Below are 18063 nucleotides of genomic sequence, written 5' to 3'. Positions count from 1 at the left end.
CCACACCCACTAGGATGCTTACTATCAGGAAAAAACAAAAACAAAACAAATGCTGGCAAAGATGTGTAAAAACTGGAAACCTTGTACACTACTGGTGGGTATACAAAATGATGCAGCCACTGTGGAAAACAGTATGGTGGTTTCGCCAAAAATTAAACATTGAATTAGTGTATAATTCGGCAACTCTACTTCTGGTTATGTATAGATACTCAAAGGAAATGAAAGCAGGGATGAAGAACAGATTATCTGTACACCATGCTCATAGTAACATTGTTCACAGGAGCCAAAAGGTGGAATCAGCCCATGTCCCTCAGCGGATGAATGAATAAACAAAATGTGGCATATCCATACGGTGGAATATTATTCAACCTCGAAAGAGTACGATATTCTGATACATGCTACATCATCAGTGAACCTTAGGGACATTAAACTAAGTGAAACAAGATAAGTCACAAAAGGACAAAAACTGTATGATCCACTCAGATAAGGTAGCTAGGGGAGTTAAATTCATAGAGACAGAAAGTAGAATGGTGGTTTCTAAGGGCTGAGGTGGAAGGGAAAATTGGGAATTATTGTTTAATGGGTACAGAGTCTAAGTTCTACAAGGTGAAAAGAGTTCCACGGACAGATGGTGGTAATGGTAGCACAACAATGTGAATGTACTTAATGACACTGAACTGTACACTTAAAATTGGTTAAAATAGTAAATTTTATGTTACATGTATTTTTCCACAATTTTTTAAAGAAAGGAAACCAAATCTGGCCCCCAACTTAAAAAGGCTTCACAGAACTGTGCACATGGCCAATCATTATGCTTTTATTCAAGTCACTGCATAATGAGTATCGTTTTTATTTGATTATTACTTGCCCATAAAGAAAGCAGCTGGAAAATGAATGGGCTGTTGTGTGTATAAGCAGAAGCGATTCTAACCATTTTCCCCATCTGACCACAAATAATAGATAACTAGGCATTAGCTTGACTCTGCAGCTTTGGCTGGTTTTCTCACTAGCAATTACCAATGCAGCAAACGCTCATGAATATCTTAGATACAAGGAAAAATGAAATCCTTACCAAGTGTTCGAGGCCATAGTCAGCTTGGGCAATAGCAGTGCTGCTAAAAGTATTTGTTTCAATGATATCTGCCCCAGCCAGCAAGTAATCCTGCCACAAGAGAAAGTAATGTCAATGCTATGAATTTTAGAATCCCTGTCCCCCAACAATAAACTAGTCTTTTCCTCACCAAGGCCACCAAACATCTTTTGACCACTTACTAAGTGCAAGGCACTGTACTAGATAGAGGCTGGGGATGCAAAAAGACCTAAGGATTTCACAGAAAGGCCTGTGATATGAACAAATAAACACAGAACTTGAATTCAGACAAAGTTCACTTGTGGTGTGAATTGGGTCAAGTTCTTTAAACTCTGAGTTTCAGTTTCCTCATTGGAAAATAGTATAACCCTAACCCTACTTCACCGGGTGGCCGGGTGATGGTACAGGTCACACACCAAGCTTCTGGCACACGATGGCCAAGGAACAGTCCTTCTGTTCCTTTGCCAGCTCTCTGCTTCAGCACAGTGAGAACCCCGCTGAGAAGGGCACTATCTCTGCAGTCTTGATTCTGACCACCGTTGTTTCAGTGCACAGCTCCTGGTCCCTCTGAGCCACATCTGCACCCTTACGAAACCCTGAGGACCTCGGTGCCCTCCGGTTCTCCCTGTTTGAAACATTTCTGCCTTGTTTCACTCTTTGGACACAATCTCAACCTCAATCCGATGAAAATTCTGGAATCTCTTGATTTTCCAATAGTGAGTAAGCCCAACCCCACCTAAGCAGATGGACACTGTTTGCAGAAGAGCTGGGAAATGAAAACCAAGATTCACACATTTATAATAAGTCACAAACATCCCAACTATCTATCACTAGGGAAATGACTAAATAAACTATAATATGTCCATTTTATTACATGCTATGTGGCAGCTAAAAAACAGTGTGCACATATATGTACATACACTAACACGGAAAATCTCCAAAAGTATTGAGTAGAAAAACAAAATTGACTGATATGTAAACCATGACACCATTAAGTTTAAAACATACATACACACAAATTGTACTGAGTTTTCTACAGATATCTATATGTATACATGTACATACATAATATATACATATACATAAATGCATAACAAATGATCTGGAAAGACATACATCAACTAGTATAAGTGGTTATCTCTGGGGAAAAAATAGAAATTTGGAGTAGTGGTAAAAAGGGAATTTATTCTTATCTATGGGTTCTGTTTTATAAGAACAAATTAAAATTCAGTTTTTCAACAAAGAGCAAGAAAAACTGAAAACAACCTTAATGCCTAAGAATAAGGTTACTTAAGTAAATGATGGTATATACGTAGAATAGATTATAATAAAGTTATTAAAACCATGTCTCAGGATATTTAAGGCTCATGGTATTAAGTAAAAAATGCAAATTATAAAATAGTATGAAGCAATAATAATCCCAATTTAATTTTAAAAATCCAAACACAGAAAACTAGACTGAAATATAAATTAAAATATGTGAATGGCAATTATGTCTTGGTATCGATATCATAGGTGGTTTTAATTTTCTCCTTTATGCTTTCTATAGCATCTAGCTAGACATTTTATTTTTGTAACGATGAACACATATTGTCTTTACAATTAGGGAAAAAATATTTCTAAATTCCTAGTTATTATTTTCTCCAATTGTGTGTAGATTTAAAATTTTAAATAATACAAAGTTTAAAAGGTGTTTCTTCTAGCTCTTCACCCTTTCTCTCCACCTTTTTTCCCAGAACAATATCCCACTCATGAGCCCCGGATATGACACCCCTGAGATTCTAAGCCTATTCTCACCAATTTAAAATACGTGTGATAAGGGCAAGCTACTTAATTTCTCCTCAGTTTTCCCATGAATCAATAGAAAGCTGTCAAGATTAAAGGAGGTCATTAATGACAGCAAGGCCACAGGCTACCAACAGGTGTTTTAAATATAGGTTCCTGTTGGTCTCAGCCTATCAACAGTGATGGGCTAGGAATGCCTGATGCACTCACATAGGCCCTTACCGCCTGTGCTGAGCCAGGACCGAGCCAATGCCACAGCTACACTGGCGCTACTGGTTCTTATTATGATTGCAAGACTCACCTCAGCAACAACCATCAGGGAACTTTTGGAAAAAATCAAGGTTTATTACTCACAGGCATGCCCGGGCCATACAGTGAGGTAGCTGGGGGAAGGCGGGGGTTGGGCAGGAATGACCGAGAAAACCGGGGGTTCTGCCTTTATTGGGGTCAATGCAGGGGTGCCTACGGTTCTGTGGGTTCACTCTTTATTGGAGAACTTAAAACCTAACAGCAGAAATTAGGGCTCAGGAAGGAAAAAGCAGGGTAATTCATCGAGGTTATGAAAATTCCCTTTCTAAAAAGGGTATTTCATGGCTGGGAGAAGCCTGGTTCCTGGTCTGGCTGTTTAGCTAGCAGATGTGTCACACAACTGGCAGGGTGTTAATTGACATGGATGCCTCTGAAACGATGCCTCCGCAACCAAAAGCTTAATGTCAGGCACTTACATTACAATCAAAAAAGCTTAGTGTCAGACACTTGCACTTCAAATAGGACCTGGCCATTCCATTAAAATTAAGTATCAGGGGATCAGCTCTATGGTCAGTAACTCCACTAGAAATAACTAAGTGTGAAAATAACCCAGTCTTTTTCCCTTCCTCATCCATGAACACGACACGGTCTCTACATCCAGAGAATTCCAGCTAGTCAATATTCCCCCACGAATGGGACAGCTAGGTTACACCTTATGGTATTTACAGTCATTTTTGCTTCATGTCCCTATCTTGGGAAACTTGCTGTTCTATCTACATGCCTATCTAACTCACAGGACAAAGATTCGTTCCCTCAAAAAACATTTACTGGGACTTCCCTGGTGGCGCAGTGGTTAAGAATCCACCTGCCAATGCAGGGGACAAAGGTTTGAGCCCTGGTCCGGAAGATCCCACATGCCGCGGAGCAACTCAGCCCGTGTGCCACAGCTACGGAGCCTGCGCTCTAGAGCCTGCGAGCCACAACTACTGAGCCCGAGCCACAACTACTGAAGCCTGCGCTCCTAGAGCCCGTGCTCCACAGCCAGAGAAGCCACCGCAATGAGAAGCCCGTGCATCGCAACGAAGAGTAGCCCCTGCTTGCTGCAACTAGTGAAAGCCTCCGTGCAGCAACAAAGACCCAACGCAGCCAAAAATAAATAAATAAATAAAATTTATTTTAAAAAAAATTTACTGACTTACTACGTGCAAGATACTGTTTTAGGCAGTAGGGATTCAGTAGTGAAAAGCAGGCCCAAATTCCTGCCCTCAGGAAGCTCATACTCTAGTGATAATCCACTTGACTGAGGACAAAGCCACACATCATGGGCTGGCCTGGGTGTCGGGGGTTGGGGGAGGGTGGTGATTTTACCAACTGCATAATAAGAACTGATGTTTGTAACCACGCCAAGCAATTCATACCCATGATGGCATTCCCAGTCCACAATATACTGGAATTTTATAATGCAATTTGACTACATAGTCTCAGGCCTCGCAGAAAAACTCGTAGAACCAAAACTCTTCAAGGACCAATTTAAAATCTTCCAGCAACTACAATTTCCATCATGACCAAAGGAAAGGCATTCCTAGTTCTTCTTCAAATGAAAACCGTTCTGCATCTTATCTAGAACAAAGTCTTGACCACCCAAGAGAAGGGTCCTTTCCACCCTCAATGAATCATTTAATCACTGATTCATTTGAGTTTTTTTTTCTCTAAGAAGAGTCTGAAAGGCAACAAAAGCAAAAAATAAATAAGTGGGACTATATCAAACTAAAAAGCATCTGCATAGCAAAGGAAACCATCAACAAAATGAAAAGGCAACCTACTGAATGGGAGAAAATATTTGCAAATCATGTGTCTGATAAGGATATCCAAAATAGACAAAGAACTCATACAACACAGTAGCAAAAAACAATCCAAACAATCCAATTCAAAAATGGGCAGAAGACAGGACTTCCCTGGCAGTCCAGTGGTTAAGACACCACACTTCCACTGCAGGGGGTGCAGGTTCGATCCCTGCTCAGGGAACTAAGATCCTACATGCCTCACAGCACGGCCAAAAAAACAAAATGGGCAGATCTGAATAGACATTTTTCCAAAGAAGACATACAGATGGCCAACAGGTACATGAAAAGATGCTCAACATCACTAATCATCAGGGAAAATGCAAATTAAAACCACATGGTATCACCTCTCACCTATCAGAATGCCTATTATCAAAAAGATAAGAAATAACAAGTGTTGGTGGGGAGGTGGAGAAAAGGGAATCCTCTCGCACTGTTGGCAGGAATATAAATTTGTGCAGCCACTATGGGAAACAGAATGCACGTTCCTCAAAAAATTAAAAATAGAACTACTATATGATCCAGCAATTCTATTTCTGGGTAATATCCAAAGAAAACAAAAACACTAACTCAAAAAGATAGATGCACCCCCACGTTCACTACAGCATTATTTACAGTTGCCAACATATGGAGACAATCTAAGTGTCCACTGATGGCTGAATAAAGAAAATGTTATATGTATATGCAATGGAATATAACTGAGCTATAAAAAAGGAAGGTGGTTGCCAGAGGTGGAGGGTGGAGGGGAGGGGAAATGGATGAAGGGGTCAAAAGGTACAAACTTCCAGTTATAAAATAAATAAGTCATGGGGATGTAATGTACAACATGGTGACTATGTTTAATACTACTGTATTGTATATTTGAAAGTTGCTAAGAAAGTAGATCTTAAAAATCCTCATCACAAGGAAAAAAAATTGCAACTGTGTAGGGTAACAGATGTTAGCTAGACTTACTATGGTGACCGTTTCACAATATATACAAATTTCAAATCATGACATTGTACACCTGAAACCAATGTTATGTTCTTTGTCAATTATGCCTCAATTTTTTTAAAAAAAGTCTGAAACACCTATAACAATGCCCTTCTCCAAAAGATAAGACTTTCTCACTTCCCTGGTAAATATGTTTGTCCTTCAAATTGAATGCAGACCAGAAAAACAGATTAAATCACCTTATTATCTCTTCTAGTCATAATCCTATGAAATTCCCATGATAACCTATGAAACAATTTAGTCCTACACTTATTTTTAAATTTTAAAAGTCTAGCAATACTCAGTTACTTGTTTCTGATTTCTTTATGTTGGCTAGCCATTTTTATTAATTTATTTATTTTTTGGTCATGCCACACAGCTTGCAGGATCTTAGTTCCCTGACCAAGGCTAGTCATTTTTATTAAAGACAGGAAAATGGCATGAAAGAACACGGGTTTTCAAGTCAGTAAACCTCTGTAACGTCAGGCAAGTTATTTAAACTCTGAGGTGCTCAGTTTCCAAATCTACAAAATGAGAGTAACAACTACCTTTCAGTTTTACTTCATCAGGGCTGTTGTGGTGACTTAAATAAGTTAGTGTAGGTAAAAACCCTAATTTGTCCAGGATTTTATGGTGTTTCACTGTCGTTGAAATGCCTCAAAGGCAGAAAACCTGCCGTCCTCATTTCCTTATCTTGAATGCTCAATACGACTTTTACATGGTGCCCAAAACCTGCTTTCTGAATAAGCCACCTCTGTCTGAACAAATCACCCCTTTCTTCTCTCTCCCCCAGAGCACTTGGCCCAGTGGTCTGCCCTCAGGACACCAAAGGCCTTTCGGAATGACAGGATGAAAATATAAGAACCTGGGGATGCTTTACCTTATGGATTTGGTAAATGACATCGGGCTGAGTTATACTTAAAATGTCATTGTTGCCTTTCAGGGGCCTGGCGTGATCTTTAAATTCTTGTCCTCGGAAGTCGTCTTCACTCAGCTTGTGCCGCTGGATCATGGTCCCCATCCCTCCATCAAGCACCATAATCCTCTCCCGCAGGATGGCGTCAATCTCATCCTGCAGGGTCTTCTTCATTCCTGCTTTAAAGAAAGTGAAAATCGGACTTTACAAAATGAAAGGGGGAAAATGTGTGTGGAGAGGGAGTGTAGACTAAATTATACTAATTCACAACAGGGAGTAAATGGGGCTCATAAAACATGTGCTTGTAACCTTGAGGCATTTGAAAAATGCTGCCCCAGAATGTTTAAATAACAATGCTTAATGAAATAGGACACTCTACAAAGCACAGAATCACTGGTAAAGCACGACACCAAGGTTAAAGTAGGCTCCAGTTGTTCCTGTTTCGAAGATGAGCAAAACAGGCAGCAAAGAGCCCAGTGTTAACAAGGCCAGGCCACCTGCCGGAGAACATCTTCAGGGCTCTCTGTTGGTTCTGTGCATGTGTCCCCTCAATAAGGAGATTTAGCTTGATAATTGAAAGCCATCAATAATTCCAAACTGCCATTTAGACTGTTAACTTTGACGGTCTCTCCCACCTACTGCCAGAACTCACGTAGCCTACACACAGGGTTTTCCTCACCCCTGCTCCACCTCCGGACCGATGGCTGCTTAACACCCTGGAGATTCTCAACTCTCCCTGTGCCCTTGACTTCTCCTAATTCCCAGTCCTCAAAAGCCCCAAGGCCTACTCCTTCCAATCCTACTTTATGGTCTCCAAGAACTACTGGAAAGCCACAAAACCATGCTGTTTGGAGTCACTGAAAATTCCTAACATGGAGCCTCTCGTTTGGTTCACCTTTTCTCGGCGCTCTCAACACTTCCCACACCTGCTGTCCCAAACCTCTGCTTGCTTTTGGCACCAAATCCTTCTCATCCTTTTCACTCACAGGTGATTTCACCTAATCCTGTACAAAAGAGTCTTCTTTGGGGAGCTCCTCAAATTCATCCCCCTCCACCTCAAAATCCTCTTGCAGCTCGGCTCCCTCTGCACCTAAAGAAGAGCACTTGACCAGCTCCACCCACACCTCCCACTGCTCCTCCCTTCCAACTCCGCCCCCCACCCCCCCACCCCCGCCAACCCCGGGCAGCTCTAGCTCAACCTGTCTTCTCGCTGTGGCTTCCTCCTCTGCCTCTCTACCGCAATTACTCTCCAAAGGCACCCACGACCTTCGAATTCTCAAACACTGGCTCCAACCCAGATTTCAAGGTGTCCACCTGTGACGGCCCCCTAGAATACCCACCTGCCCCTCAATCTATTATCCAAATCCAAACCTGCCAAATTTCCTGTCTGCTCTTCCTGTTTCTGTGAATGGCACCACCCTTCCCAGAAGCCTGACCTGACAACCTCAGTGTCAACTGACTCCTCACTCGCCCTGATAACCAGCATCTACTCAGATCTCAAGCCCTATAGATCTGGCATCCAAAATGCCATTCATGGACTTCCCTGGTGGTCCAGTGGTTAAGACTCCGCACTTCCACTACAGAAAGGGGGCATGGGTTTGATCCCTGGTCGGGGAACTAAGATTCCACATGCCAAGTGGCATGGCCAAAAGAACCCCCAAAAACCAAAAAAGCATTCACATTGGGCCCACCTTCCATCCCCAGTGCCACCCTTTCTTCAAGCCCTTACTACACATCCCAGCCATCACAGATCCTCTCTGAGCTTCAGTTTGCATCCATGAAAACTGAGAATAACAATACCTGCTCATCCTACCTCATGGAGTTGTCTTACGGGTTAAATGGGATCAGATATGAAGATGCTTTGTAAAAAATCAAGTGTCCTACAAAGGTAAGAGATTATGACCACCGGGGTGACTGTACCTGGTCACCCTACATTCCAACCCATCCTATGCACCACGACCAGATTCATCTTCCTAAAGTACAAGTTTAAACCAGCTGCTTCCCTTGCTCAAAAACCTTCACCAATCCCTTACTGCCGGGCTTCCCTGGTGGCACAGTGGTTGAGAGTCCACCTGCCGATGCAGGGGACACGGGTTCGTGCCCCAGTCCGGGAAGATCCCACATGCCGCAGAGCGGCTGGGCCCGTGAGCCATGGCCACTGAGCCTGCGCGTCCGGAGCCTGTGCTCCACAACCAGAGAGGTCACAACAGTGAGAGGCCTGCGTACCGCAAAAAAAAAAAAAAAAATCCCTTACTGCCCACCAAACTTACAAGTTATTCACCACAAATCACAATGACACCCACCTCTGCTGTCAACATGGCCTTCTGTGCTCCCTAAAAGAGGAACAAAGCTGGAATAAAATGCAGCTGGCTCTAAGCTATTTGAGCCTCTTGGAGGAAAAGACTGTGACTACACCAACTGATCGCTGTCCCTAGCAATACCAAGGACAGTACCTGGCACCTAAGTGTTCAGTAACTCTTTCCTTAATTGAGACAGCAAAAAAGTGAGGAAAGATGAGAAAGAAGAGAAGGTCATCTAAAACCCAAACCAGTAATGTATGAAGATTTGTAAGCTGGCATTGGGTGCAAATTTACAAGCCAGCGCTGTCTTACTGTCCAGAGTCTTAGGTACTCAATACAGAAACAGGAGCTAAATGATGGCTACAGAGCTATTTTGACTGATCTACTCCTAATAGGCTTCAGAAAGGTTTGCTCTAGCAACCCGCAAGGCAAATTTGCCAATATCTGGTTTCTTTCCCAAAGGACATTATGCTTATTTCAGGGTTTACTATTCCTTTCCAAAACCAACTCACTGGCTAATTCTGTTTATTGAACTGACAGGTGAAAGAAAACTCTTTCTGAAAAAGGAACGAAGTTAAGATCCAATGATCTGACCAGTAGTACTTCAAGTACCAAAGGAAAAAAATCACTTCCTGGGAATGTGAAGAAAAGCAGGGCTTATTGAGACATGTATAATAGAAAGATTGGTAGGCAATCCGGCAGTGGTCCAGTCATTTCCAGCTAAAGTCAAAAAAGGCAATTCAGGTGTGGCATTAATTTGGACACCCCATGATGTGGTTGTCCTATCAGCTAATAAGCACCCTGAATTTGACATGATTAAGTTAATGGTGACGACAAAAAAAGCCAAGAAATTGGGGTTTTAGTCCTCACTCTCATAAGTAGCTATGGGGTTTTGGACAAGATATGCCCCGCCTTTATCACAGAAAGTGTGATAAGAGAATGAAACAATGTGTTTGAAAGCAAATTTCAGATGTTAACAGCTGGGACTTTCAAATCACACAAGTCATGAAATGAGACATATATCCTTCACATAAACAGCCCGTAAATGTTAATGACTCTTACTATGTCATTATTATTGCATAGCTGATAAAAAGTGGAGCTGGGCTTGAAACTCTAAAGGTTGCTTTCTATATACTACAGTGTCCAGCAGACCATGAAAAAGCATCACATAAGCCTGAAGCTATCAGCTCTGTTCATCTTGGGGCAGGAAGCAGGGATGGCATGTTTACAGGTTTGGAAATGAACATGAATGTGGCAGAGGGAAGACAATACTCGGTGAAAACTTTTAAATGGAGATCCTTTCAGATGGGGAATAAGAAGAGAGAAGATTAAAAACTTTAACCTATATGCTCAACTGAGTTCCTTTTTTCTTAAAAGAATGCAGCTGCAATCCACCCTGAAATAAGAGCATGTGAGCTTAAGTAGGTGTGACTGAATCACCCAACTGTGGGCGCACAGGGTGTGGACATGGTGGGGGGGGGGGGAGTAAGTGATGCATCTGAAATTTAAAAAGTATTCAAACCTTCTAGGAAAAAAACCCCAGTCTTTTCCACAATGAAATATGCCTTTCGCATCAGCAAAATAGTCAATCAGTATCATATTATTTACATGTCTTTGTCCTTCTATCTCCTCCACTGACCACGTGCACAGATGCTTAAGGAGACAGGAAGAAGAAAGGAGAAATTAACTTAACAACATAAGAAATGCCCCACCTCCTCCCACCCTGGTCTAGCTCATCAGTGTTGGTTTGGCTTTTCTCTACTCACTGCAAATCTGACAATGGAGTGCACCTCACTTCTCCCATTTTCATAAGAAGTCTAAGCATTTTTTCATGAGGCCTCCACTGTATTCACTCCTCAAATCAGAAATATAGATTGTTTTCAATCTGTAAGACAGTTCACTATAGGGACTTCCTTGGCCGTCCAATGGTTAGGACTCTGGGCTTCCACTGCAGGGGGCACAGATTCGATCCCTGATCAGGGAACTAAGATCCCGCATGCCGCGTGGCAAAGCCAGAAAAAAAAAAGATAGTTCACTATTTACCATAAAACAACCCATCCCCACACATACAAACTGTGATATCTTGTTAAGAGTCATCACATATGTAAGAGATCAAAGGTTTTTTGTAAACTCTAGACAAAATATGTGAATTTTTATGAGAAACTTGATAAACTTACTCTGTAACTTATGTGGAAGACTAAAAGTCCAGAAAGAGCTAAGTTAACTTTTAAAAAGTAGGAAGAGATTATTTGGCCTACCAAATACTATGATATACTACAAAACAATATCATAAAATAAGGAAAGTAAAATATAGAATATCTTTATTACTTAGCATAGGGAAAGACTTCCAAAGACTCAAAAAGCTCAACCTATAATGTTAAAAAAAAAAAGGTGAATTTGATTACATAAAAACTAAGAATTTCTGTTAAATGAAAGTCACCACAGACAAAAGTAATAAACAGATTATGAATTGGAGGAAGATTCTGCAATGTCTATAACTGAAAGGGACTGGGAATTCCCTGGCAGTCCAGTGGTTAGGACTCCGCGTTTCCACTGCTGGGGGCCCAGGTTCGATTCCTGCTCATGGAACTAAGCAGGAACTAAGATTCCGCCTCAGGGAACTAAGATTCCACAAGCAGCACAGCACGGCCAAAGAAAAAAAATTTTAAAAAAAAAAAAAGGTGTAAGTGAAAGGGACTAACATCTATTATGTACCAGGAGCTCCTACAAATCAATAAGAAATCAAATAGAAAAATGGGCAAAAGATGTGAATAAGCAAACCAAGAGAAGGAAAAATTGAATAATCAACAAGTATATGAAGAGATGCTCCAACTCATTAACTATCAAAAAGACAGGAATTAAAACAAGACAAAACCAATATATACACAATGGATGGGCAATAATTAGAAGACTGGATAATGCCAAAGGAAATCTGAACTCTTGCTTTTTGGAACATAGACAGATACAGCCATTGTGGAGAGCAGCCTAGCAGGAGTCAGTAAAATTAAGCATGAGGAAAACCCAACAATCTTACTCCTGGTATTACCCAAAGTCTCCATCGATCCACAGAGAACAAATCAGAGGATGTTTATAGAAGTGGCAAGTTGCAGACAAGCTTGGGAAATGGCAAAGTCAAATGTGCAGGATGCTCATGCAGAATACTACTGGGTGGTAGCCAGATCTACCTCTGTGTTGCTCTACTGTACGGACAGAATATTGAGGGAGAAAGTTAGAAATGACTAACTACCAGGTTTATATTTATATGAATTAAAAATACATACACAGACTAGAGTCTACAAGGAAATGTACAAATACGTGGAAATATGTGAAACAGGAGCAAGAGAATTGTGAACAGAAAATAGAGGCAAAAGGGAACACATAATAAAAAAAATACGAGTGGAAATTGTAAGGATTGAACACAAAACTCCTCTGCAACTGAGGTCCTTAAAAATCCAATGCATCTACATTTTCCACATGATTATTTATCCTTTGGGGGATAACGTAAGATTTACCATAAGAGAAACTAAAAGATCCTCCTCCCATATTTGTTAGCATAAGTGTTCACTGTTCTAATCTTTATGTGTTCCGCAAGACTTTCCAATAGGGGATTATCTTTCACTGGCTTCTAATCACCATTGCTCCTCCAGAACCTTCTCATAAGAGTAAGTCACCTTAACAATTCTCCTTTCCCTTGGCAGGGTGAGCATTTGTTGAAATGCTGCTCTCCCATAAACAACAAAAACAACAAATCAAACCTCTGGTATTTATCTGTATTCAGTTCATTAGGTCTAGAACATTCTGTACTTTTTTTTTTTTTTGTGGTACGTGGGCTTCTCACTGTTGTGGCCTCTCCCGTGTGGAGCACAGGCTCCGGATGCACAGGTCCAGCAGCCATGGCTCACGGGCCCAGCCGCTCTGCGGCATGTGGGATCTTCCCAGACCGGGACACGAACCCGTGTCCCCTGCATCGGCAGGCAGACTCTCAACCAGTGCGCCACCAGGGAAGCCCTAGAACATTCTGTACATTCTGTACATTTTACTCCTGACCAGTCAGGTTCTAAACAGAGCAGATTCTCCCTAACATCTTTCACAGTAGAAGTTTTGCAGGTCCTTCATTTAACTGACTAGTTACAACAGTGTCTCAGAAATACCTTTAAGTTTAACATATATATGTATTATATAGATATGCAGTCCAGAAGAGAGAGTCCTTGTCTAGCAAGCCTAAGAGATCACAGTATTTTTCCCAGTTTGAGAGGACCTAGCCAATGTATTTTATTTGGGTGATTTTTTTTCTACCACTAACGTTTTATTTCCCAGTAATAATACTGTGATTCATAATAAGTGTTCCAAAGAATAAACAAACATGGGTTAACTGGTTAAAACACCAATTAGATGTTGAGGTGGGTAAGTCAGATACTATCACCTTTAAGAACCATCCTGAAGAATGACAAGATGAAGGCATAAACAAATAAACCCCTAATACACAGGATTTTAGGTAATAAATTAGTGTCAGGAACACATTTCCTCCGGGGACAGAATGATCCCATGTAGCTGATTTATTTAGGACTCCCATATCCACTGCACTAACTGGGGAACACACAGAGCAAGGAAAAGAAGTTTTCATTTTCTGCATTGTAAACAAATGATCCCAACACATTCTCAGCAGTTTCCTGACTTTACTATATTAAAGACTATCTTACTGCTGCCCTATAAGTCCCTTGCAAGATACTTCATTTTTGAATCTCTAACTTCTAGGTTGCACCAACTTGCTACACTTTGTAGACATCTCTCTGCTTGTGCAATGTTCCATTTCTGAAATAATACTATTTCCGCTTTGATTTTAATAAGACAGGGAAGAATTAGAATCAGGTAACTGGCTGATATCAATTCCCTGGCTCATTTAGTCATTCTTTCATTAATCACTTAACAACTGAGTTCCAGATAACATAGATAGCAAGGATGAAACTAAGAAATGTTTAGAAGCTGTAGTTAAACTTTTCTCACAAGAAGTATTTGCTAGCCCACCAGCCTCTTTCCTAAGCGGGTACAACCATGGTCTGAGGTCATGGACATTTAGGCTTAAGGCCTGACCTCGAGATTCAAGAATTCCCAGTTCTTCATTAAAGAGCTTCACTAAGACTGGACACCAATAAGTAACTAAGTAAGGGTTTTTAGGAAGTTAAAACCTGATTCTCACCCCAACATACAGGCTGCCCACACAGAGAGAAGCTGCAGAAGTGAGCCTTGGGGTCAGGGAGCTGAGCTAGATTCAAATACTCAACAATTTTCCTTTCATCTGCTGTACAAAGATCACTCAGTATTCAAACTATTCTAAATCTTTAGAGGCATTTTGCTGCTGGATAAGGGAAATCACTTACCTCCTATTTTAATTCAACGGGGAGGGGAGTGCCAGAAGTCATCGGTAAGAGATATTGTTCAAATAAATAAATGACACCCCTGTGAGAGATACAGGTCTTACTTTATAGCAACAGTGATCAAATGTTTCTCAGTCATAGTTCCACTTGTTTCATGAACAATTCTAACGGTCCCATTTATCAGGACCTTACAATCTAAAGGGTCACCAGCTCACCTCTGAAAAATTTCTGAGTTATGAATTCAGTCTTCACGCTCCTCCCTGAGCTGAACAGCATCATCTGTCATAGCATTGCTACTGTTCCATCCTTATTACTGATTCTCTTGTTTCTTCATTTTCTACTTCATACCTCACATGTTTTTATGGGTGTATTTGTCCACAAATTATAATCAGGGACGGCATTAAAGGCCCAGAGCTCATTTTAAAGCTGAAAATATATTCTGTTCTTGTGCTAAACTAGTTTGTTCGTTTTTTTCCCCTCATTGTTGATGCCGGAGCCACCAACATCAAAATCACTCAGGATTATTACTCCACATCCCGACCTACTGTGTACCTGCTAATCTATTTTAACATAGTGATTCTATGCACACTGGAGTTTGCAGCACTACTGCTCTAACCCCGAAGTGTAAAATAAAACTTCAACGCAGTTTTAAATAGTTCTCTGGGCTTCCTTACCTCTCAGCGCCTGAACCTTCTTTGGCTTAGGTGCTCAGTAAACATATGCTGAATGAGAATGTTCAATCATGCAAAACTTCTATAGGGCCCTGCAGGAATACGCTACGTCAAACTGCAAAGTGTAGTTACCTTGACGTTCAGAATGTGTTTCGGGGGCATTGCGAGTAGGGGGTGTGCTCTACGGATTTGATGGTTTGTTTGCCTGGGGAGGAAGGGGGAAGTGGGTGGAGGGAAGGAACGCAGCAAGAAAACGTGGTACCTCAGGGCTCCTCCGCAAGTTCAAAGGCGCCGCCCGCCCACGGGGAAACCTAACCAGGTGTCTCCGGTGGTGACTGAATCACCCCAGGGATTAGGAGGCAATAAACCACCGAAGGGCGGAGAGCGGGTCGTAGCGTTACCGGATGGCGTCAGGTCGTGGAGCGCGGGGGACATGCTGCGGAGTCCTCTCCTCCTCGGCCCGGGGACGCGGCGGGGAAGACGCACCCTCCCTCCACACGTGACGGCCCAGAGCCACGCCAGCCAGCGCGGGGCCAGTGGTTCACAGAAGGCCGGAGTCCGGGGGACACTGAGGGAGGGGCCTCCCCTCAGGACCCTGGCGCGGCGCGGCGACGACAGGCGGACCCCTGGCCCAGACCACTGCTCAAGCACGTGCTTTCTTCTCGGCCACCTGGCCTGTCCTCGGCAAGGGCCTGGCGGCTAGACCCGCGCGACCGGAGGCCGGGTCGCCGGGAGGGCGCGGGATAGACCCGAAGAGGAGGACGACGTGGCGGCCGAGGCGCCGGCCGAGACTCTGAGTCCCCTCAGGGTTTGGGGAAACTCAGAATACTGTTAGTTTCTGCGCGCAATCCAGCCTCAGCGTGGGAGGACCCGCCCTTCAGGCCCGTGATTGGTCTGTAGGAGCTCGTCGCGGCTCTATGGGCTGCTAGATCTCAACCACTCACCTGAGGCTTTGCCCCCAGGGGTTTCTGGGAGATGTAGTCCAGGGTCCCAGGTGCCCCTCTGAGGCTTTGCGCATCTCAGCCCTGCGTCCGAAAGTGCGGCCGCAGCGGGTCTCCCCAAGTTTAAATCCTGGTGTGAAGTTGGCGCTGACCTCAACATGTTGTATGATGTCAAGAGCCCGGTACTTGGGAGTCTTGGAAAACCAGGTGCGAGTCACGCTTTACTGTTGACTGGCGCGGGGCAAGATACTTAACTTCTACTTAACTTCTTCGTCTCTACTCTACACTTAATAAAATAGGAAATGATAGGGTGGTGATAATTACTATTTTATAAGGTTGTAGTAGGGATCAAATAAGATCATGTGAACGCGCAGGGAAAACTATGAAGTACATATATGCGTGTTAATTGTCACTTACTGACAATAAACTTTTATTGAGCGCGCACTATGTGTCAGGCTTTGGGCTACACACTTGGAATGCAAAGACAGACAAGGTACATCACACCCCCCACCTTTGTCTTAAGAGGAAGAACTCAGTCTGGTTAAGACTAGTAATTGAACAGGGAAAAATAAAAAGAATCACATACATTGTGCCAAAGGAACTCAGAAACCCAAGGGAAGGTTTCGAAGAAGACGCTGAGTTCTGAAGGAAAGGTGTGTGCCAGCTAAGGCCATTCCAGTTGGGAGAAACTCGCAGGTAGAACACAGCACTTGAGAGAATTTGAAAATAAAAGACAGCTGTGTACGGCTAAGCATGCTAGGAGGAAAAGCAAATGAATCTAGAAAAAATAAAATAGGGCTTCCCTGGTGGCGCAGTGGTTGAGAGTCCGCCTGCCGATGCAGGGGACACGGGTTCGTGCCCCTGTCTGGGAAGATCCCACATGCCGCGGAGCGGCTGGGCCCGTGAGCCATGGCCGCTGAGCCTGCGCGTCCGGAGCCTGTGCTCCGCAACGGGAGAGGCCACAGCAGTGAGAGGCCCGCGTACCGCAAAAAATAAATAAATAAAATAAAATAGAGACAAAATAATGAAGCCTACTAACTTTCAGAAAGAGCACAAGTTTGCTTGCCCTTCTCATTTTCCTGTATGTAATTGTACCTCAATTGTTTAAATCTACAAAATTATAGTAATGTGTATAGCATCCTTACCAAGGACGGTAATACCTGGAGGGGGGAAAATGGAGTGAGTGGGGAGAGAATGAAACAAGAGTGTGAGAGGGAGGGGATATCCCTGAGTAGCTGAAGGTCTTGTTAAGATTGTAAGGGCTAGTTTAAAATTTTTCACCTCTCTCTCCAAGTTTGTTGATGTCTCTCTTGAAAAGTAATCTTAAAAGCACCTAGTCATTTACTATCCCCTATCCTAGTAAAAATTCCAGGTATTGTATATCAGTCTCTGTTGTTAGCAAGTCATCAGAAGTTTACTTTCTCAGATAAAACTGACCAAATTCACTATTTTCTTAGTTGTAAAAGGGGAACAAGATTTAAGGGATACATGATGCCTAATGCGGCAGTGAATTCCTACTACAAAAACTCACACAACTTAAAAGTTCCAAGAATACTCGTGTGGGTTGAATTGTGTCCTCCCAGGAAGATATGTTGAGGTTAGTCCTAAACTCCGGTACTTTAGAATGTGAATAAATTTGGATATAGGGTGGTGGTTGATGTAATTAACATGAAATCATACAGGAGCAGAGTGGCATCCTTATAGGAAAAGGAGAGAGATGCACAAGAAGAAAACAGTCATGTGACAGTGAAGGCAGATGTTGGTGTGATGCAGCTACAAACTGTGAAGTAAAATTCATAGTTTATGGCCAGACAAGAAAAATTTAAACATACAAAATTCTTCTCTGCCCTTTGGCCTCCTCTCTCCCGTCACTGTGCATTGTGTCTACATTATGCATGGACCAAACCTTCCACATCAGCAGGA

General features: G+C 42.5%; 1 protein-coding gene across 3 annotated transcripts in view; it reads right to left on the bottom strand.

Moving 5' to 3' along the window:
• The window catches only part of MTR (5-methyltetrahydrofolate-homocysteine methyltransferase), a 295663-nt gene extending 280029 nt beyond the window's left edge, over positions 1 to 15634 (bottom strand). For all 3 annotated transcript variants that reach the window (XM_060125740.1, XM_060125742.1, XM_060125741.1), the window contains exons 1-3: positions 15601 to 15634; positions 6818 to 7032; positions 1073 to 1162 (exon numbers count right to left, since the gene is read on the bottom strand). In XM_060125740.1, the coding sequence (XP_059981723.1) occupies positions 1073 to 1162; positions 6818 to 7032; positions 15601 to 15634 (339 nt within the window). The remainder of the gene's footprint in view (positions 1 to 1072; positions 1163 to 6817; positions 7033 to 15600) is intronic.
• Positions 15635 to 18063: the final 2429 nt, after the last annotated feature.

The sequence above is a fragment of the Lagenorhynchus albirostris genome, chromosome 16, assembly GCF_949774975.1.
Source record: "Lagenorhynchus albirostris chromosome 16, mLagAlb1.1, whole genome shotgun sequence".
NCBI classification, from domain to species: Eukaryota; Metazoa; Chordata; class Mammalia; order Artiodactyla; family Delphinidae; genus Lagenorhynchus; species Lagenorhynchus albirostris.
Note: the sequence above shows the minus strand (reverse complement) of the source record. Positions and strands in the feature narration are given on the sequence as shown.